The 18,352-nt window shown below is 44.6% G+C and overlaps 1 protein-coding gene across 5 annotated transcripts; it reads left to right on the forward strand.

Moving 5' to 3' along the window:
* Positions 1-14,381: 14,381 nt before the first annotated feature.
* LOC110558698 (glutathione S-transferase theta-2-like) lies at positions 14,382-17,885 on the forward strand. Of its 5 annotated transcripts, none has more exons than XM_060369351.1 (6): positions 14,382-14,564; positions 15,026-15,220; positions 15,677-15,836; positions 16,779-16,929; positions 17,018-17,191; positions 17,455-17,885. In XM_060369351.1, the coding sequence occupies exons 2-6, from the start codon at positions 15,109-15,111 to the stop codon at positions 17,662-17,664; spliced, it is 807 nt and encodes a 268-aa protein (XP_060225334.1). In that variant the 5' UTR covers positions 14,382-14,564; positions 15,026-15,108; the 3' UTR covers positions 17,665-17,885. The 5 variants fall into 5 exon arrangements, with proteins under 5 accessions (XP_060225334.1, XP_060225332.1, XP_060225333.1 ...); XM_060369349.1 differs by having other exon boundaries at positions 14,382-14,552; positions 14,915-15,220; XM_060369350.1 differs by having other exon boundaries at positions 14,382-14,552.
* Positions 17,886-18,352: the final 467 nt, after the last annotated feature.

Raw genomic sequence — 18,352 nt, forward strand, 5'->3', positions numbered from 1 at the left:
TTTTTAAGGCGTAGGGGCACACATCTAAAAGCTCCCTCCTTAGGTTGGGTGCAGCGGCGAGAGAGGTTTGTGTGTGAACAGAGGCTTAGGCCCCTGCAAAGTCCTCGACTGACGCAGTTACCCACAAAAAAAAAAAAAAAAAAAGGCAGCCAAAGCGACTAGAGCTTAAACTTCCAGGCCTCCCCTCCCCCACCCCGTTGGCCTCGGGAGGAGGTGTGAGTAACGCTCCTGCAGTGTTCTTTCAGAGAAGTTGCGGGTGTAGTTTGACAAGTTGGTTGTGGCGGGGCTGTCTCTTTACACTGTAAGTTCTTCGTCACTCATCCCGATGGATTGGCTATGGGAGGAGGGAAGAACCGAGGGATCATTTTGCCTGGGCTTTAGTGGAACATCTGTGTACCCCGAGGTCGTCTGTCTTCTATGAATCAGAAGCCTCCAGTCACATACTAGGGAACTGAGGCCAAGGACAATGCTGAGGTGACACGGCGTGACATCGACGCGCTTTAAAATCAGCTTGTCTTCTTAAATTACTGGCTCTTCTCTGTGTACATAAAATAGCTTCAAGGACATACCTACTGCAAAGGAAAAAAGAGATTTTTCCCATTGTTCACTGTAGGAAATACTACAAAATCACTGCCAGCAAAAACTTAGCAAATAGCATATACTCTTCCCCCTACACCCAAAAATCTTTTTTAAAAGAACTATTTTGAAGGAGTATTCAGGGTGTGTCTGGCAGTTCATAGAAATGTCAGTTTTTTGTTTTTGGTTTTTTTTTTTTGTTTGTTTTTGTTTTTTTTTTTTCTCTTCCTCCCTGGAATTTTTCAGCTTTTTAAAGTATGTGATTTGAAAGCCTTTACTGAAAAAAATTTTTTTTTAATTTATTTTTTAATTTTTTTTTTTTTTGTTGTTGTTGTTGTTGCAGGTGTTGACAGAGCTCTGATGTCTCTCAACAGCCTCCTTTTCGCTCCAGACTCTTCAGGGCTCCCCGCAGGCTTCCTGTCTCAGCCTCCAGAGCTGATGGCTCCGCCTTGTTCTAACAGCCAGGTCGTTTGCTACTTAACTGATTCTTCTGAGTCATTACCCTCCAGTCACACAGGGGGAAACTGAGCCCAGTGCTGGGTTGACAGTACTGAAGGTGATGGAGCATGACATGAAAACACCTGCTTTTTTTCAGGCCACTTGAAATATACAAAAATGGTGCTCATCAGACCCAGTGTTTTTCCCTATCTTCCCTCCACCCCCGCGTCAGCCACCAGCCTCTGAGAAGAGCCAGAAATGCCTTGGTTTGTATGGTTTCATTCAAAGGACAACCCCCCCCCCCAAGCTGGAATGACTTGCCCAAGATCACTCAGCTAGTGACAAGACCCTTGGTTTCAGCTCCAGGAGCATGGATCCAGGAGCACTTTAGCAAGTAGAGGGTACAGAAGGCTGGCACCCCCTCAAGCTGATGAATCCCTCTTGGCAAATGTGGAAATGAGGAGGATATGGTAGCAGTGGGCTGTGACCACAAGCTGCCTTCAACCACTTCTCTTTTCAAAGCTACCACCTACCTCCTCCCCCCCACTCCAGCCCCCCCTCCCCCCGTGAGCAGGAATTTCTCTGTAAATCAGAGACTAAAGTGCTCTCAGTATGTCACTAGGTCTCTGAAACAACCCCAGGAAGGAAATAACAGTGATTATTTAGTAGGCGACCAAGCAACCTAAGAAAACTTTAGGAGCTCAGTGACTTCCCTAACAATGTTCCCAGCCAGGAGCCATTCATCTAAGTGCACGGCTGGTTCACCAAGGTGCCCTGATAAAAGATGTACAAAGCATGAACATCAAGATGGGGACAGGGTGCCCAAACCCTGTAGCGGGGAATGCAGTGCTTCTGCTATAGCCAAGGGCACACTCCTCTAAAAAAACAGACCCTTTGTAGTTTCTACAGTGGGCCCTGAGAGGTGTCTTTCTACCTCCCATTGGCATCTGCTCATCTTTTCCCTCCTTACCATAGGTCAATCTCATAGCTAGAGGTAAAATTCTAGTGTGATTAAGAGGGAGATTCAGACATCAGAAAGAGCCGTGGTCAAAACTTCCAGCCACAAGAGAAAACAGCCTCCCCGGATCTCCTCATGTTTCAGGGCTGGGCCCTTGATTTCAGTCCTGAGAGCTTTTGTTTTCCTGTTTTCTCCTCCTAGTCCTTTCCTGCTCTTTCCAGATCCCATGATGCGCTTAAAAAAAAAAAACAACAAAAACACTGGCCCTGCCAAAAACACGGTTTACAGGGCTGGGGGGAGGCGGTGAGCACTGTTTAAGCTTGGTCAAAGTTTCCGCCATTCCGTTTCTTCCCACTCCCAATTCTTCCCATCTCCAGGGATCTTGCATAGTTCCTTCCAAAAGACCCAGCCTGAGAGCAGGCTCCTAGGAAAGGTCCGAGGTCCAGGCTCGGCTGGAGTCTCCATCTCCAGCCTCTGCGACCGACCGGTTTCCCTCCCTCCCTCTTCTCCCACTGCAGGGTAGTTTTCCACAGTCAACCCTCCCAACCCGGGACGAAGCGGCTACTAGAGATTGCGGTTGCTAGTTCACTGCCCCTAACTGACCAGCTTATGCCCGTTGCCCACCGGTTGCCCTCGCGAGCAGTTGCCAAGACAACCAACAGGCAGACCCTCCTCCCTTCGGTGGAGGGTGGGGCTGGCCGCCTTCCAAATCCCGGGTCCCCAGCATGCTTTGCACGCTGGACTCTAGGAGGAGGGCCAAGTTCCCAGAATGCCCCGCGCAGGGTGGTTCTCCGAAGTAGGGAGCGCTCTGGGTTCCTCTCAAAAGTCCCGGTTGTGTGTTTGGGAATGGGTGTTCAGAGGGTGCGGCGGGAGTTCACAGCTGTAGCTGGTCCCTGAGGTGCCGCCAGGTGAGGAGGTGAGGACGTTGGCCCAGCGTTCACTTTGTACAATTTGCATTCTGCTGTAATGAGCGTTTAGAGTACATCTGATGTTTTGAGCATGCCAGTCGGACATCCACATCGTCGCTCCTGTATCTGTGGCTCCGGGAACCTCGCAGGCAGACTGTAAGAGCCAGAATACCAGGAAGTTTGTTGTGAAACAGTCACTCTAGAAATGGCTGCACGAACAAAACTGGAGCAAAGGTGGTATCAGTGGACACGTTAATGTTGAAGGGAAGAGAGTTTCTCGGGGTCCCACCCCTAGACAAAGAATTAGAGGCAACTGATGAATACTGGGAGCAGAATTAGGCTCTCCAGGAATGAACTCTTTTTCAGTTGTTATTTTTTGTTTTGTTGTTTTGTTTTTCCCGAGGAATGAACTCTCTTATGCAGAATTGTCAGCCTTGAAAATTTATGCACATAACAAATAGAGCTAGCAGGTTCTCATATATTTATGCATACACACATATGCATACACAAATATGTATGTAGTAATAACAATTTAAAAGATAAAAATTAAGGAAACTTAGCCAGAGGCCAGGGTGGTGGTGCATACCTTTAATCCCAGCGTTTAGGAGGCAGAGGCAAAAGAGTCTCCTTGAGTTCAAGAATAGCCTGGACTACATAGACAGTTCCAGGATAGCCAGGCTATGTAGACAGACCATGCCTCAAAGAACCAAAACAAACTAAACAAACAAACAAAAATCAAATTAGCATACAAAGTAGTAGGTTTCCATATGGGGTTTCCACACAGCCTTAGTTTTGGTTAACTCACTCATTCTTCCTCCTCACCTCTTTCTCCTTACTCTGCATAAACCTTTAGCCAGCAATATTTTCCTCTCTTGATTGTCATATCTAATCAACTACTTCTTTACCCCTAAGACCTCTTTTTTTTTAAAGATTTATTTATTTATTTATCTATTTATCTATCTATTTATTTATTTATTTATAAAGTGTTCTGCCTACATAGATGCCTGCAGGGCAGAAGAGGGCACCAGATCTCATTATAGATGGTTGTGAGCCACCATGTGGTAGCTGGGAATTGTACTGAGGACCCAGCTTCTTCTTTTTTTGTTGTTGTTGTTGTTTTTGCTTTTTTTTTTTTATATAGGCTCTCTCTAAGTAGTCCTGACTGTCCTCAAGCTCACTAAACCACGGCTGGCCTTAAATTCACAGAGATCTTCCTGTGTCTGCCTCACAGAATTCAGATTAAAGGCACATGGTACCATGTCCAGCAAGATTTTTTTTTTTGGAAGACAGGGGTTCCTGAAAGCTTTTCTTATATTAACAAAATTAATGTCTGATGGGCAGACACTCAGACAGTTCATTAGATTTCACTGGATTGCAGTCGAGTGTATGCTAATAACGGGAGGTAATGGTATTTAACAACGTCCATCAAACCTAGCGTTATTTTATTATCCAGGAAATGAACTCACTTCTCCGGCCTGAGCTATGGCTCAGTGGCTAACTAGCACCTGTGCTCAGTCCCCAGCACTGCACAAAAACAGATTAAACAGATTGGCTCTCAAAATACAGCTGTACCATGATTAAAGTGACATTCTGGAGTTGGATGGTATTCTAGAATCACAGCAAGAAAACTCGCACAATTGTTTAAATAAGAACGGTGAGCTCTTTTGCTGCAAAGACCCAGTCCTAAAATGGATTCTTTGTCCTCAGAAGAGCAGTTCTTGTCCAAGAGGCTCAGTTCTTAAGCTTTTAAATTATAAAGTCATTCTTTAAGGATGACTAACAGGGAAACTAAAAGTTTCTCTATTTAAAAGTTCAGAATTTTGTGTGCAAGGGGAACACCCTTGTCTACACCCCTTAGGTCAAACCTTTCTTATTATGAAACTATTGCTGGCTGTAGCAGAACTCCAGTTAGGCCAAAGAGTCCCAAGGTCTTTTGGAAGATATTTTAGTCAGCCACGCTCTCTGATACCGTGGGAGATGCTGAATCTTTGAATTTTCTCAAAATAGAGCTGCCATTTAGGGGAATTTTTTTTTAATTTATTTTATGTATATGAATGTTCTTTCTGCATTTACACCTGCCAGAAGAGGGAATCAGTTCACATTATAGATGGTTGTGAGCCACCATGTGGTTGCTGGGAATTGAACTCATGACCTTTGGAAGAGCAGCCAGTGCTCTTAACCACTGAGCCATCTCTCCAGCCCCCACTTAGGGGAATCGTAAGCATGATCATTGGATGGTGATAGTCTTCAACCTGGCTGGTTAAAGCTGCAATTTAAATTTACTTATTTGGGGGATGGATGATGCTTGTATGCCCATCTTCTCCAAGGAAGATGCTTCCTGTGCGGATGGCGAAGAGTAAACAGCTTGCACTCCCAGTCTGCTTATTTGTACTTGTCCTGTGTCTGTTGTCATCACAGAAATCGAAGAAAAGAAAAACCACAGTGGTTCTCAACCAGTGGGTCGCAGCCCCTCTGGGGCCCGCCCAAACCTTTCACAGGGGTCGCCCAAGACCATCGGAAACAACAAACATTTACTTTACAATTCATAACAGGAGCAATATTACAGTTATGAAGTAGCAATGAAAATAATATCATGATCGGGGGCCACCACAACATGAGGAACTGTGTTAAAGGGAGAAAGCATTAGGAAGGTTGAGAACCAGTGTTCTAGCAGCTTGCTTCAACTTTGTTATGTTAAGATATTTATGAGACTTCATTAGGTTTTACTGTATTGTGCTTATCAGAGCCTTAACTCTTAAGAAATTTGTTTCTGTGCCTGGCATAGTGATATATGCCTTTAATCCCAGCACTCAGGAGGCAGAGACAGAAGGATCTCGGTGAGTTTGAGGACACCCTGGTCTATAGAGTTGACTTCCAGAATGTCAGGATCACAAAACAAACAAACAAACAACAAAAACAAAAAACAACAACAAAGTTTGTTTTTGCTTCTTGTTAATTTTCATTTCCTCTGTGTAGCCCTGGCTGTCCTGGAACTTATGTTATAGACCAGACTGGCCTTGAGGTCAGAGATCTTCCTGCCTCTGCCTCTTGAGTGCCGAGCTTAAAGGTGTACACCACTGCCCAGCAAAAAAGTTGTTTTGTATATTGTTTGCTAATAATTTATTTTAATAAACCTCAAAATTTGAAGAAAAAAACAGAACTGGGGGGATGGCTTGGATGGTAAAAGCTTGCTTCCAGACTGTGAGGACCTGGGTTTAAGTCTGAGCCAGGCTTGATTGTGTATGCCTGGAAGCCCAGCACTAGGGATGCAAAGGCCGGAGGATCCCTGGGTCTTGGTGGCTAATCGTTTCTAGCCAATCAGTGAACCCCAAGTTCAGTGAGAGCCTCTTCCACCAAATATAAGGCATGGGCTGGTGAGATGACTCAGCAGGTGGAGGCAGTCGCCACCAAGCCTGGTGACCTGGGTTTGGTCCCTAGAACCCACATGGTGGAAGGAGAGAACTGACCTTTACAAGTTGTTCTCCAACTTTCAGGTGTGGACCATGGTAGATGTACACATACACATTTTTAAAATATCTTGATAGACAAATGGATTGGAAATATGATTGACATCAGACCTCACTAGCCCAGTATGACCTTCATAGAAGAAGCTACCCCTAAAGATTTTGGGAAATGTCTTAATTGTGGTGGGTGAGGTTATTACAAAGGAAATTACAAGGAAAACCAAAATAATAATAATTTAAAAAGGAAGCCAATGCTTCCTAAAATATGCAGAAGATGTGGCAAGGGTCGACATTGGCCTAGTGAATGTAGAGCAGTAACAGATAAATGGGGTAATCCTTTACCAAAAAAAAAAAAAAAAAAAAAAACGCCCAAGGGGGCCTCTCGCAGGCCCCAATACAGGACAGGGACACTCCTCCACAAGAAAATTGAACACCACTGCCTGGGAATAAACATTAAAAAATCAGACAGCAAGGACAAAGAAAGTTCTAGAGATAAGTCAAAAAACCAGGAAGGGAACAAAAAACAGACATGTTGGTAAACCTCTATAGATGATCAAAGGCCAAAGTTAAAGATAATTTTAAATAATATTGAAATTAAAGGCATGGTGATATCACAATTATCACTCCTAAATCCTGGCTCCCCGACTGGCCACTTCAAGAGATGGATATCTATTTCCAAGGATTGGAACATTATCTAAAGTAAAACAAAGTTTCAGGAGGCTTAAATGTACAGGACCAGAAGGTCAAATAGGAAAATTAAGCCATACGTGGCTGAGATAGCCCTAAACTTATGGGAAAGAGATCTGCTACAGCAATAGAAAACCCAGATTTACATTCCCCCAATTTCAGAGGCAAGCCAAAAAACAGATAATACTCCTGATAAAAAGAAGTTAAAATTATTGAAAAATGCCATAAAAAACAGAGACTGTCCAGGCTGTCCATAAACAAAATATAGCAGAGGCTGTCTTTTCAACTTCATGTTGGGAAGCCACTGCTAATAAAATCCCCACAGCCTTACCACTAAGGTGGTTGGCTGACCAACCAACCTATTTGGATTGAACAAATGGTCTATGAGTAAAGAAAAATTACTGGATTTGAGAACAGCTAGTCCTGGAACAGCTGGAGGCTCAACATATAGAGGAGTCCAACAGCCCTTGGAATTCTCCTGTATTTGTCACCAAAAAGAAATCTGGCAAATGGAGGATGTTAGCATACCTCAGATCAATTAACAAAATTCTTCAGCCAATGGGATCATTACAATCCAGAATCCCATTGCCTTCCTTGTTACCTAAGAAATGGCCTATTATAATGATTGATTTAAAGGACTGCTTTTTCACAATTCCTTTACACGAACATGATAGGGAAAGGTTTGCTTTCTCAGTACCCACCTTGAAGAGAAGCTGTCCAATAAAGAGATATCACTGGAGGGTCTCATCACAGGGGATGTTAAACAGTCCTACTTTGTGCCAATATTTTGTACAACAGCCATTGGAGACAATTCGTAAGCAATTTCTTCAGTCCATAATTTACCACTATATGGGTGATATCTTATTGGCTGATTCAGATACAAAAACATTAGAAAAAAAAATTGATTACAGCTTGCTCCAGAAAAAAATACAAGGAGAAGATTCTATTAATGACCTAGGATACAAAATAGGTCTACAGAAAATTCAACCACAAAAAGTAAAAATTAGAAGAAATCAATTAAAAGCTCTTAATGATTTCCAAAAATTGCTGGGAGCTATTAACTGGCTACGGCCTACCATTGGTTTAGCTACTCAAGAGCTAAGTAACTTATTTCAAACTTTACAGGGTGATAAAGACCTAAATAGTCCAAGAATGTTATCAACTGAAGCTGAAAAGGAATTGGCTCTGGTAGAAAGGAAATTACAAGATACATATATAGACCGTATCGATCCACAGATGTCCTGTATTTTGGTTATCTTGCCTTCTACTCATTCTCCCACAGGAATTCTTATGCAGAGGGAGGACCATGTCTTAGAATGGATATTTTGGGAACACAAACAAAATAAAAAATTAAAAAACCTATATAGAGGGCTGGAAAGATGGCTCAGAGGTTAAAGAATACTGACTGTTCTTCCAAAGGTCCTGAGTTCAATTTCCAGCAACCACATGGTGGCTCATGACCATCTATAATGAAATCTGGTGCCCTCTTCTGGACTGCTGTCACACATGAGGGCAGAACACTGTATTAAAAAAAAAAATCTTAAAAAAATAAAAATTAAAAGAAAAAAAAAAAACCCTGTATAGAAAAGGTTTCTGAATTGATCCCAAAAGGAAAAGTGAGACTTCATCAATTAGCTAGAATAGATCCAGCTAAAATTATGATGCCCTTTACCAATACTGAGATTGTTTCATTTTGGGCAGACAACAAATATTGGCAAAGAGCTTGTTATAAATTTTTAGGAAAAAATCAACAACAGATACCCAAAAAGCAAGCAACTTCAGTTTATAAAAAGAACCAATTGGATTCTCCCTTGTATAATAAAAGGAACTCCAATTTCTGGAGCTCCCACATTTTATACAGTAAATCAAAATCAATAAATCAAAAAGGGCGGATATAAATCAGAAAATGTGAGTAAAGTGGTGGAGAGTCCTTATGATTCAGTTAAAAAATCAGAATTATATGCAATTCTCTTGGTGTTATCAGATTTTCAAGAATCTCTTCATATATAGTCAGTCACTGGCTCTCAATATGCAGAAAGAGTTGTTCTGCATATAGAAACTGCTCATCTAATTCAGGATAATTTAGACTTAACTTCACTGTTTCTTCAACTACAACAAGTAATCAGAAATATAAATAATCCATTGTATATAACACATATCAGATCTCATATGGGTCTACCAGGCCCTCTAGCACAAGGCAATGATGAAGTGGAGCAACTATTGATAGGAAGTGTGTTAGAGGCCTCAGAATTTCCTTAAAAACACCATGTTAACAGCAAAGGTTTAAAAAGAGAGTTTTCTATCAACATGACCAATAAATGCTTGGCTACAATATCCTTAAATTTTATTATGCTATTCTTTTAAGTGGCATAGATAAAATTTAGTTTCATCATGCACATCTCATACTTTTATAATTTTAGGACTGTATAATGCTTGTAAGAAATATGTTTGCAGAACAAAAGGACTGGACACTGGAGACACTGGATCAAAACTGACAGAATTCATCCTTCCAGCATGCTCAGACATTGACACATCTGTTCCAGCATCTTGCATGTTCCAGCATTCTGCTTGTTCCTGCCTCAATTGCTTCAATTGCTGTTTCTCATCAAAGCCTGCTCCCAAAAGAGCTTTGAAGGAAGCTACTAATTTCAAATGGTCCAACATTTTAGACTGTTCCAAAAAGGACTTCTATTAAGCCTGAAATTTCTCAATATTCAAAGACTGGACCACAAATGTTAATGCTTGTTTAATTAACCATTTTTCCCAATTTCCTTTGGCCCCCTTGCGGGATTTCTACGTGTCCAAAAAAATCAGCTAGAAAAAAATCCATGAGAACGACATAGAATTTCCTTTAAAGGGGGTTGGGTTTTTGGTTGTTTTCTATGGCTATAAATGTTTATGGTTATTGGGAGACATAAGTTATTAATGATCTTATTCAAAGAGAAAATAAGGTTAGGATACTAAGTAATGCAAGTTAATTGTTAGTTATGACTATGAGTTGATCATAGTCGTATTGGGCACTAGTCTAATTTTTCACAGAAGTATACATTCTAGGTTTAACAGGATTTGATTCTATAGACAGGTAGATTATATAAAGATTATATATAGGTAAGTCTTTAAAACCTCAGAGACCTACAGAATATGGCATTTTAAGATGTCTTTGTTATTTTAACAATTCTTTGACAATGAGGCAGGTCGTCTCCTGGCAGCACCCAGGAGCCTACCTCAAAGAAGATGATGAGCATCAAAGACCCTCCATGAGGATGGCTTCAAATTTGGTGACTGACCCACCTGGGCCAAAAAAAAAAAAAAAAAAAACCCTCGTTTCACAATGGACAGAATTCGCCTAAAACGGGCAAGCTTAAATGCAGGACAAGTTGACTGCTGAACTCTGCCAAGACAGGTTAAGTATGTCCTAAATAGTTCCTGCTTCACATATATGTCTGTCAAATATACTGAGCCAGAAGGCTAAAGATGATGATCCAACATTATAGAGAGTTTTGTGTGATCAGGCAACAAACAGAAGGGCCTCCTCTGGGAACAGCTTTGTGGTTTTTTTGTGTCCTATCTGGGTCGAGCAGATACTTGTTCACCTCACCTCAGGACGTCGGTAAACATAAATACAATGGAGAGGGCATTGGGGTTCCCAAGCAATGGGGAGCTTGCCTGGCCTCGTGAATCAGAGTTAGGCCTTGACTGCTAGACGGTGGCTTAGGGTTGTAGGGAGGTTGGGACAGGAGAGGACTGCACAATCTATGAACTATCATCAGTTATAACCTCTCACAGGAGGCGAGAGACTAGCATATCAGGGTCCTCAAGGCCACTGTTAGGTCTTTCAATTTTTTATCTTTTGGAAGCTGCTAACATGCACTGCCTATTTACTCCAGTAACTAATTTTATTCCTTCTCAAGTCTCTGGTGGGGTTGAAGACCAAATAGTTACAGTTCTACAAGTAAGCTTAAGTTGTTTATAATTTAAGAAAATGTTTTCATATAAGCAATACCAATAAGAATAAAAGTTAATTTAGGTATAGAACTCTAAACTTGTCAAGATAGGATAATTAAATACTTTCTCCTTAGTTGCCCAATGCACATGGACTGGACATTGCACATGTAAATCTTATCTAATAGTTTTCATGACTGTTTTATAATTATTATTGTATTGAAAGAAAAGGAGCCTTTTATTGGACTTAAAGCGGGGAAAGGTTGGTATAATGTTGTTGTGGAATGTGTACAACTTACCTTGTTCATTCACATGCTGATTTCTCTACCCCAATATCTGGTTTCAACCTGGACATTGTATTATGATGCTTATTCTAAGCATCACCTGTCTCAAATTTGTGTAAACATGCTAGCATTTGTTCTCTATATTGCCAATAAAACAACCAGTCAATGCTGAGCAATGGAGAGAATAGGGTGGGACATCCTGATCCAGAGGGGAGGAGAAAGAAGTGAATGGGAACAGGGTTCAGAGAAGCGAGATCTGGGAAGAGAGGATCTGGAAACAGCCAGAGATATAAACCAGACCTAAGATATGACTAAAAGGCAAGTATAATGTGGTAAATCTGAATTGGAGGAAGTTATGTGGGCTTGGAGGTTTAGGGTGGAGTAATTATTGCCCAGCATTGTGCTCTAGATTAATTAAATAAATCCTAGTCTCTGTGTGGTAATTTGGGTATACAGCTGTTTTAGGAATAACCACTGATTAACTAAAAGATAAATCAATACTAAATATTAATAGTCAACAATCAGTCCTTTTACATATAACATTGTCAAAGCTCTCTCTGTAGAAGACATAGTCAGTTGAGCATAAAAATGTGTTTCTGCTGTTCCAAACAAAAAGCTGGATGTGGTTACTCATGTCTGAAATCTCTAGACTTGAGAGGCTGAGGCAGGAGGATCACTGTGACACTGAGTGTAAGCTTAGGCAACATAGAATGCCTCTGTCATATAGCAACAAGTTACATCAAAGGACCCAAGACTGGCTCTGGCTCCATGGTCAAAGTTTTTCCTGTGCAAATGTTCAAGCCTGGCACTCACAGTGGAAATGTGACCTGTAGGCATAGGTTATTGTGTAATTCAAATGCTGATTTTTGTACTCCCTTTCCCCAAATCTGGTGCAATCCTTGTTCTGAGAATCTTCTGCCTCAGTGTTGGGTAGATACTGTTCCCCAGTTGTCCCTTGCTATGCTAATAAAGCAGCTTACAGCCAATCCCTGAGCAGGGGAGAGAATAGGGAGGGAGGGACTTCTTGCCAGCCAGGGGAGGAGAATTTAAAGGAGGAAGTAGGGGATTCGGCCAGCTGTCCAGGAGACATCTGGAAGGAGCTGGAGCAGAAAGTCACAAAGTGCGAGTACCACAGGGACGCACACTGGGAGGAAGCTTAGAAGGTTGCGGATGGAATTTGCTCAGGATTGTGCTGTGAAGCTTGTTAAAATAATACAACAGTCTCAGTTATTTGTGTGACGGCTGGGTTATGAGAGAGACTGAGAAACAAACACGGTTTCATAAAAATAACATTAACAGTGTCCACCACGTGTGTGTGCAGTGGCTCGCCCACACACAAGTCATGCACGCGCACAGAATAAAAGCATTAAAGCCCCCAAATAGCAGAACCCAGTTCAAGCCCCTCTCACAGAGCTATCCCCAAGGGTACTCACTCGGGGAAACTGCTCTGTCACTGCTGCTACTAGACAGAGCTGCTGACCACTTTCAGGGCATCATGAAGTCCTGCCCTGCCCTCTGCTGCCCTCCCCAACCTCTCTCTTCTCATACTGATGTATTAGCCAGCCTTTTTTCCTATTCTTATAAATCTTCATGTACATGGAATGTAGGTGTGCCAGGATGATGTGAGAAGATTCTGTTCTATTGTTCATACACTGTCGTCTTTCAGATTTTTGTATAATTTTGTGCTTTATGTGTCATGTGCTCTCTGACTGAGTCATACCCCCCATCCCTCCCATGTTTGAAGAGTAGTGGAGAGCCCACCGGTACACTGCAGTATCTTCTCCCCCCACAACATTTCATTATGGGCACAGAACTTAAGGTGTACAGTTCTTCCAGGTTTCTTGTAATTTGCCTCATTCTCCATACCATGTGCTCTGCCACTGAGCCCCAGCCCCTGACCCCCACCCAATGGCAGTATTTGGGTACTATAGTCCTGGTGTTCTTCCTGGGGCAACTCTTCTCACTCTCGACTTTGCATACTCATTTTCAATGGCCCATTTTGGTTTATGGTTGCAGAAAGTTAGAGTCCATATTGCTGAGAGAGGTAGGGCAGCAGGCAGCTGGAGCAGCTGGAGCAGAAAGCTGAGAGATCACATCTCCACTTCCAAAGCCCACCTCCGGAGACGTATTTCCTACATCAAGGTGCTGCATCCTAAAAGTTAACCTTCCCAAACAGACCACCAACTGGGGACCAAGTGGGAGAGTGGCAGGCAAAATGGGTGTCTGTGCCAAGGTTCAAAGAAGCATTTAACGGAAAAGAAGGTGGAAGAGAGGAAGAGATCGAAGAGGGGAGTGAGAGAGCCAAACCAGTTCCTTGTCAGCAGTGGAGGGGACAATGGTGAAGCGGGTACCTGAGCCAGGAGAAGGAGGGTCAGGCAAGGTGAAAGGCAGGGGAATTCAGGAAACCATTTAGTGAAGAGCCGCATCTGACCCTGTAAGTGGGGGCTTGTTTGCCCAGGGGGAGCATGCTCATCACAACCTGAAACAAGGTGAGGAAGCTTCTGGGGCCCGGTCAGAGGGCCGCGTCCTCTCCTTGCATGGATACAGACATCTTGGATCTCCTGCTCTTCCAACTGGAATTTTGCAGGGCCGTGTGCCCTGAGGGCTTCAGAAGAGCCTCCTCCGGGAACAGCTCTGTGGTTTTTCAGACTCTTTCCTCAAAAACAACACCGACTTATTTAGGCAAAGGGGGCATTTGGGCTTCAAAGCTGGTCTGAGGGGTGGGCGGGGAGAGAGGTGAGGGGCCACTTGAGAGAGCTTCTTTCCCCACAACGTTCTTTTTCTCTGTGGTAACTTGGGCTCCGGGCAGCCTGCCATCAGATTCTGGAGGCTACTCCAGCCTGGAGCGATCTTTGAGCTGCAATTCAAAACTCTCCCGCCAAACCCTGGTGCAAATGCCTGTAGTCCCAGCACTGGGGGGGGGGGAGGGGAAGGAGGGAGAAGAAAGGGTGAGACAAGGGGATCAAGGAGTTTGAGGTCACTCTGGGTTACATATTAAGTTTGAGGCAACCTGGACTACGGGAAACCCTGTTTCAAAAAACCCCAAATGACCAACCAAATCAATCAAACAATCAAACAAACAAATCAATCAATCAAATCAACATAAAAACCCTCTGCAAAGACAGGGTGGGTCTCACCTGCAGTCCTATTCAGGGAAGCTGAGTCTGGAGAATCAGCGGAGCCCAAGAGTTTAAGGCAAACCTGTGCAATACAGCAAGACCTCCAGACCTTCAGTGTCCAAAAAAATATAAATAAATGAACGTACGAACTAACGAACGAACGGATAAGTGAGCCGGTAAGTAAGCAAGTAAGTAAATGGAAACAAAATCTCCCAGGGAAACACTCTGGTCTCTGATACGGACCACGGGCCATAGCTAATCTAAAAAGATTCAGATCAAGCCAGTGATGAGGGGTAAGAGTGTGTGTTGGGGGCTGGGGGCGTGGTGCTGTCCTGTGACTACTCCCTCAAGCTTTGCCGCCCAGTCTCCCAGATCTCACGGACCAGTGGGGAGACGCAGTGTTCTCAGGCGACCTGCTCGGTCTGCATGCGGAAGCTGGGCCATAGACAGTTTTCCCCCAGTGAGCTGCCTCTAAGATCCCCTCCCGCTGGAACCTGTTCCCTGCAAGCCACTAAATCCACAGAGCTCTCTGGATTAGGTCCAGGAAGGCAGAGCTTGGCTGTTTCCGGGTCCGGGCGAGACTAAGGTCCTGGGCTGGATCCGTGGCTGCACTGCTCTGTAGAGCAAAGCCTGAGTGTGTGCACCACAGCCCTGCTCCAGTGCAAAGTCCTGCGAAGCGGCCGCCTCCATTTCCTACTGTCGGTGAAGGCAGTCCTTCAGCACCCTGCTGCCATGAACTTGGAGCTCTACCTGAACCTGCTGTCCCAGCCCTGCCGCGCTGTCTACATCTTCGCCAAGAAGAACGGCATCCCCTTCAAGATGCATAACATGGACATACTAGAAGGTTGGTCCAAGCCTGGTACTCGTTTACCCCTAGACCATGTTAGTCCTTTACGCTCTGCCGATACAGTCTGCCCACCCCCACCCCCTCCTTAACCGATCATCTCATTCCCCAGTGTTGTCCACCAGGGAAAGAATTCCCTCTCAGAGCCCTCTCTAAACTTGAATTCTGCTCTGATAAGGGAGATAGGACGGTACATTCTGTCCTGGGACGTGAGGAGAAAAAGGAAAGGTTCATTTGCTGAGTTCCTGCTTGAAGGCGCGTGGTGTTTAGATTCACAAAGTCCCAGAGACTTTGCCGGGATGCGACACTATAGCTGAACCCGCAGGTTCCCAGCCCATCCGGGTCTTAGCCTCTTCGGCCTTGCTCTGGGGAGGGGCTCTGGCTGCAAGGCGCCGAGGGGAATGCAGGGGTTCTGCCTGGGCCCTTGCACACATTTTTTGGCTCCTTCCTTCGCAGGGCAGCTCATGAGGGGAATGCAGGGGTTCTGCCTGGGCCCTTGCACACATTTTTTGGCTCCTTCCTTCGCAGGGCAGCTCATGAGCGAGCAATTCTCCCAGGTGAACTGCCTTCGGAAAATTCCTGTCCTCAAAGACGGAAACTTCGTGTTAACCGAAAGGTGCAGCTGTAAATAAACTCAGAGCCTTCGCCACCCCCATCCCCCATCCCCCACCCAAACCCCCACCCTCCCACCTCTGCACCCCTCATACCACCACGCCCTGTTTTCTCCGGACAGAGATTGGGTGGGGGTTGGGTCCCTGGCAGATTCCTACCCAAGGCCTTGAAGAGGCGTGGTCAGAGCAGACAGTCTGGGTAGGAGGCCAGGGCAACTTGGCCTGCCTCTGTTTCATCTGCTGGACTCCCTCCTCCAGGCCTCTCCGGCTCTGACTGAGGGGTGTTGGAAGTCGATAAGGGGACGTTTGTCCGGGGTTAGAAAAATGTAGATTCAATAAAGGGAGACTAGAAAGGAGCTTCTTCAGACTTCCCAGATGTCCTTTCTAACTTCCCAAGGCTTGGCCCTGGAGACCAGTGAAAAATGTCAGGGATCAGAGGCTGGTTAGTGACTAGACAGAGACCGGATTAGAGGTCTATCCGGTGGTGGCTGGTGGGCTTGTCGGCAGAAACCAGAGGACATGGTTCCCCTTTGGCATGTTCAAGCCACTCCAGAGATGCGTGCCCGTCTCACACAGGTTTCAAGGCTCCAGGAACTTTTTCTAAGCTGTGCCATCTCCGACAAGTCTCTTAACTCTTCTGAGCCTTAGCTTCCAAGCATGCGAAAAGAATAGTCTCTGCCTCATAGGCTGCGGGAGTGCCACACCGATGAAGCCTCAAAAGGCAGAGAGCTCAGAAACAAAAAACAGAACCCAAACGTGGGTTCCATTCCTCGCACGGCAGAGAGGAAAGGCTCCAGGTCCAGGAAAGAGCCCTCGAGAGATAGGGATTGGCGGTGAGACCACAAGGGGGTACTTAAAACGTGAGGATTCTCGATTCTGAGGCCTCACTGAGGAATGGGAAACGGACAAGGTCCTTACAACCCCGCCCCTCTTCCCGTGATCCCTAGCTCGGCCATCTTGATTTACCTGAGTTCCAAGTACCAGGTGGCGGACCACTGGTACCCAGCCGACCCGCAGGCCCGTGCCCGAGTCCATGAGTACCTGGGCTGGCATGCTGACAACATCCGTAGCACGTTTGGAGTGCTCCTGTGGGCCAAGGTGTGCAGGGTCCTCTGGGGAGGGGCTGAATCTTGGGGACCCGTTAAGAATTAGGCTTGTGCACTGAGCACATCTGTTAACTCACCAGGTGTTGGCGCCACTCATTGGGATCCAGATTCCCGAGGAGAAGGTAGAACGGAACAGAGAGCAGATGGTCCTGGCTCTGCAGCGTCTGGAGGAAAAGTTCCTCGGGGACAGGGCCTTCCTTACTGGCCAGCAGGTGACGCTGGCCGATCTCATGTCTCTGGAGGAGCTGATGCAGGTGTGAGACCAGTGGGTGAAATAGCAGCTAAGGGCGGGACCCCATTTCCTGCCACTACCATACTTCAGAAACAATGTGGCCGGGGAAAAGCCAGAACCACAGAGAACTCTGTGTGGCTTGTTTCCTGTCTAGGTGGGGGATAGCTTCTGGAGCTGATCACAATGTCCCGGACCTCCCATGGGGGCTGTGTCTGTCATGCCTGAACTGAGTTGTTTGTAATGGACTTCAGTGTCTCTCTAGCTTTCACATTTTTGTCCCTGCAGCCCGTGGCTCTTGGCTGTAACCTGTTTGAGGGACGGCCACGACTGTCGGCATGGCGAGATCGGGTGGAGGCATTCTTGGGTGCTGAGCTGTGTCAGGAGGCCCATGGCCTCATCCTGAGCATCCTGGAAGAGGCAGCCAAGAAAAGGCTACCAGTACCCCCTCCAGAGTTCCATGCCAGCATGTTGAGTCGAATTGCTAGGATTCCATGAGTGATCTGACCAGCAATAAAGACTCATTTTGTTTCTTGACTCTTTTTTTTTTTTTTTTTTTTATGTTTTCTATTTTCCACAGTCCTTTTTCTGGCTCTGGCAGGAGCTATGCACGAAGCATCCTTAGCATGCTTCTCTTGAGGTACAGTGTGTACAACCAATAGGAGACCAAAATCAATAATATATAAAAGCTGCTAAAAAAAAAAAAAACCAAAACAAAACAGTAATATACACACACCAGTCAAAAAGTTGGCAGACATCTGTGTTTTATTATAATAAAGAGTCTGACTATTTGAAGGAATAATGAGTTATTGGTTTTATTCCATTGTCCTGTAATATGTATATAAAATTTTGACTCATAAACATTATGGATAATCAAAGAAAGTCACATAACAAATCCTCAAGGATAGTAAACAACAAACAATTCAGGAACAGAGATGATGTTTTGTAAGACTTGGTTGGTCTTTGAAGTTTAGAACACAAAAGAATTCTTTGGGCAAACACTTTAATGTCCTCAGAGAGTTCCCCAGTAACAGCACACAGTAAGATTTATTTACATTGTTACGCAAACTTCCATGTGTGTCCTTTGGTTGAGAACTCACAACCAAAAGAACTTAATACAAAGAATTTCGAGGTTGACCAGATGGATCAGCCTGTAAGGCTACTTAAGGCCAAGGCTTGGGTTCAG

This window comes from Meriones unguiculatus, chromosome 16 (genome assembly GCF_030254825.1).
Source record: "Meriones unguiculatus strain TT.TT164.6M chromosome 16, Bangor_MerUng_6.1, whole genome shotgun sequence".
Classification (NCBI taxonomy): Eukaryota; Metazoa; Chordata; class Mammalia; order Rodentia; family Muridae; genus Meriones; species Meriones unguiculatus.

Bases quoted from the DNA above. Each gene is read 5' to 3' on its own strand.
- LOC110558698 (XM_060369351.1), top strand. From the start codon at position 15,109: ATGAACTTGGAGCTCTACCTGAACCTGCTGTCCCAGCCCTGCCGCGCT. The intron at 16,930-17,017 runs GTGTGCAGGGTC...TTAACTCACCAG, and splicing joins GAGTGCTCCTGTGGGCCAAG to GTGTTGGCGCCACTCATTGG. The intron at 17,192-17,454 runs GTGTGAGACCAG...TTGTCCCTGCAG, and splicing joins CTCTGGAGGAGCTGATGCAG to CCCGTGGCTCTTGGCTGTAA.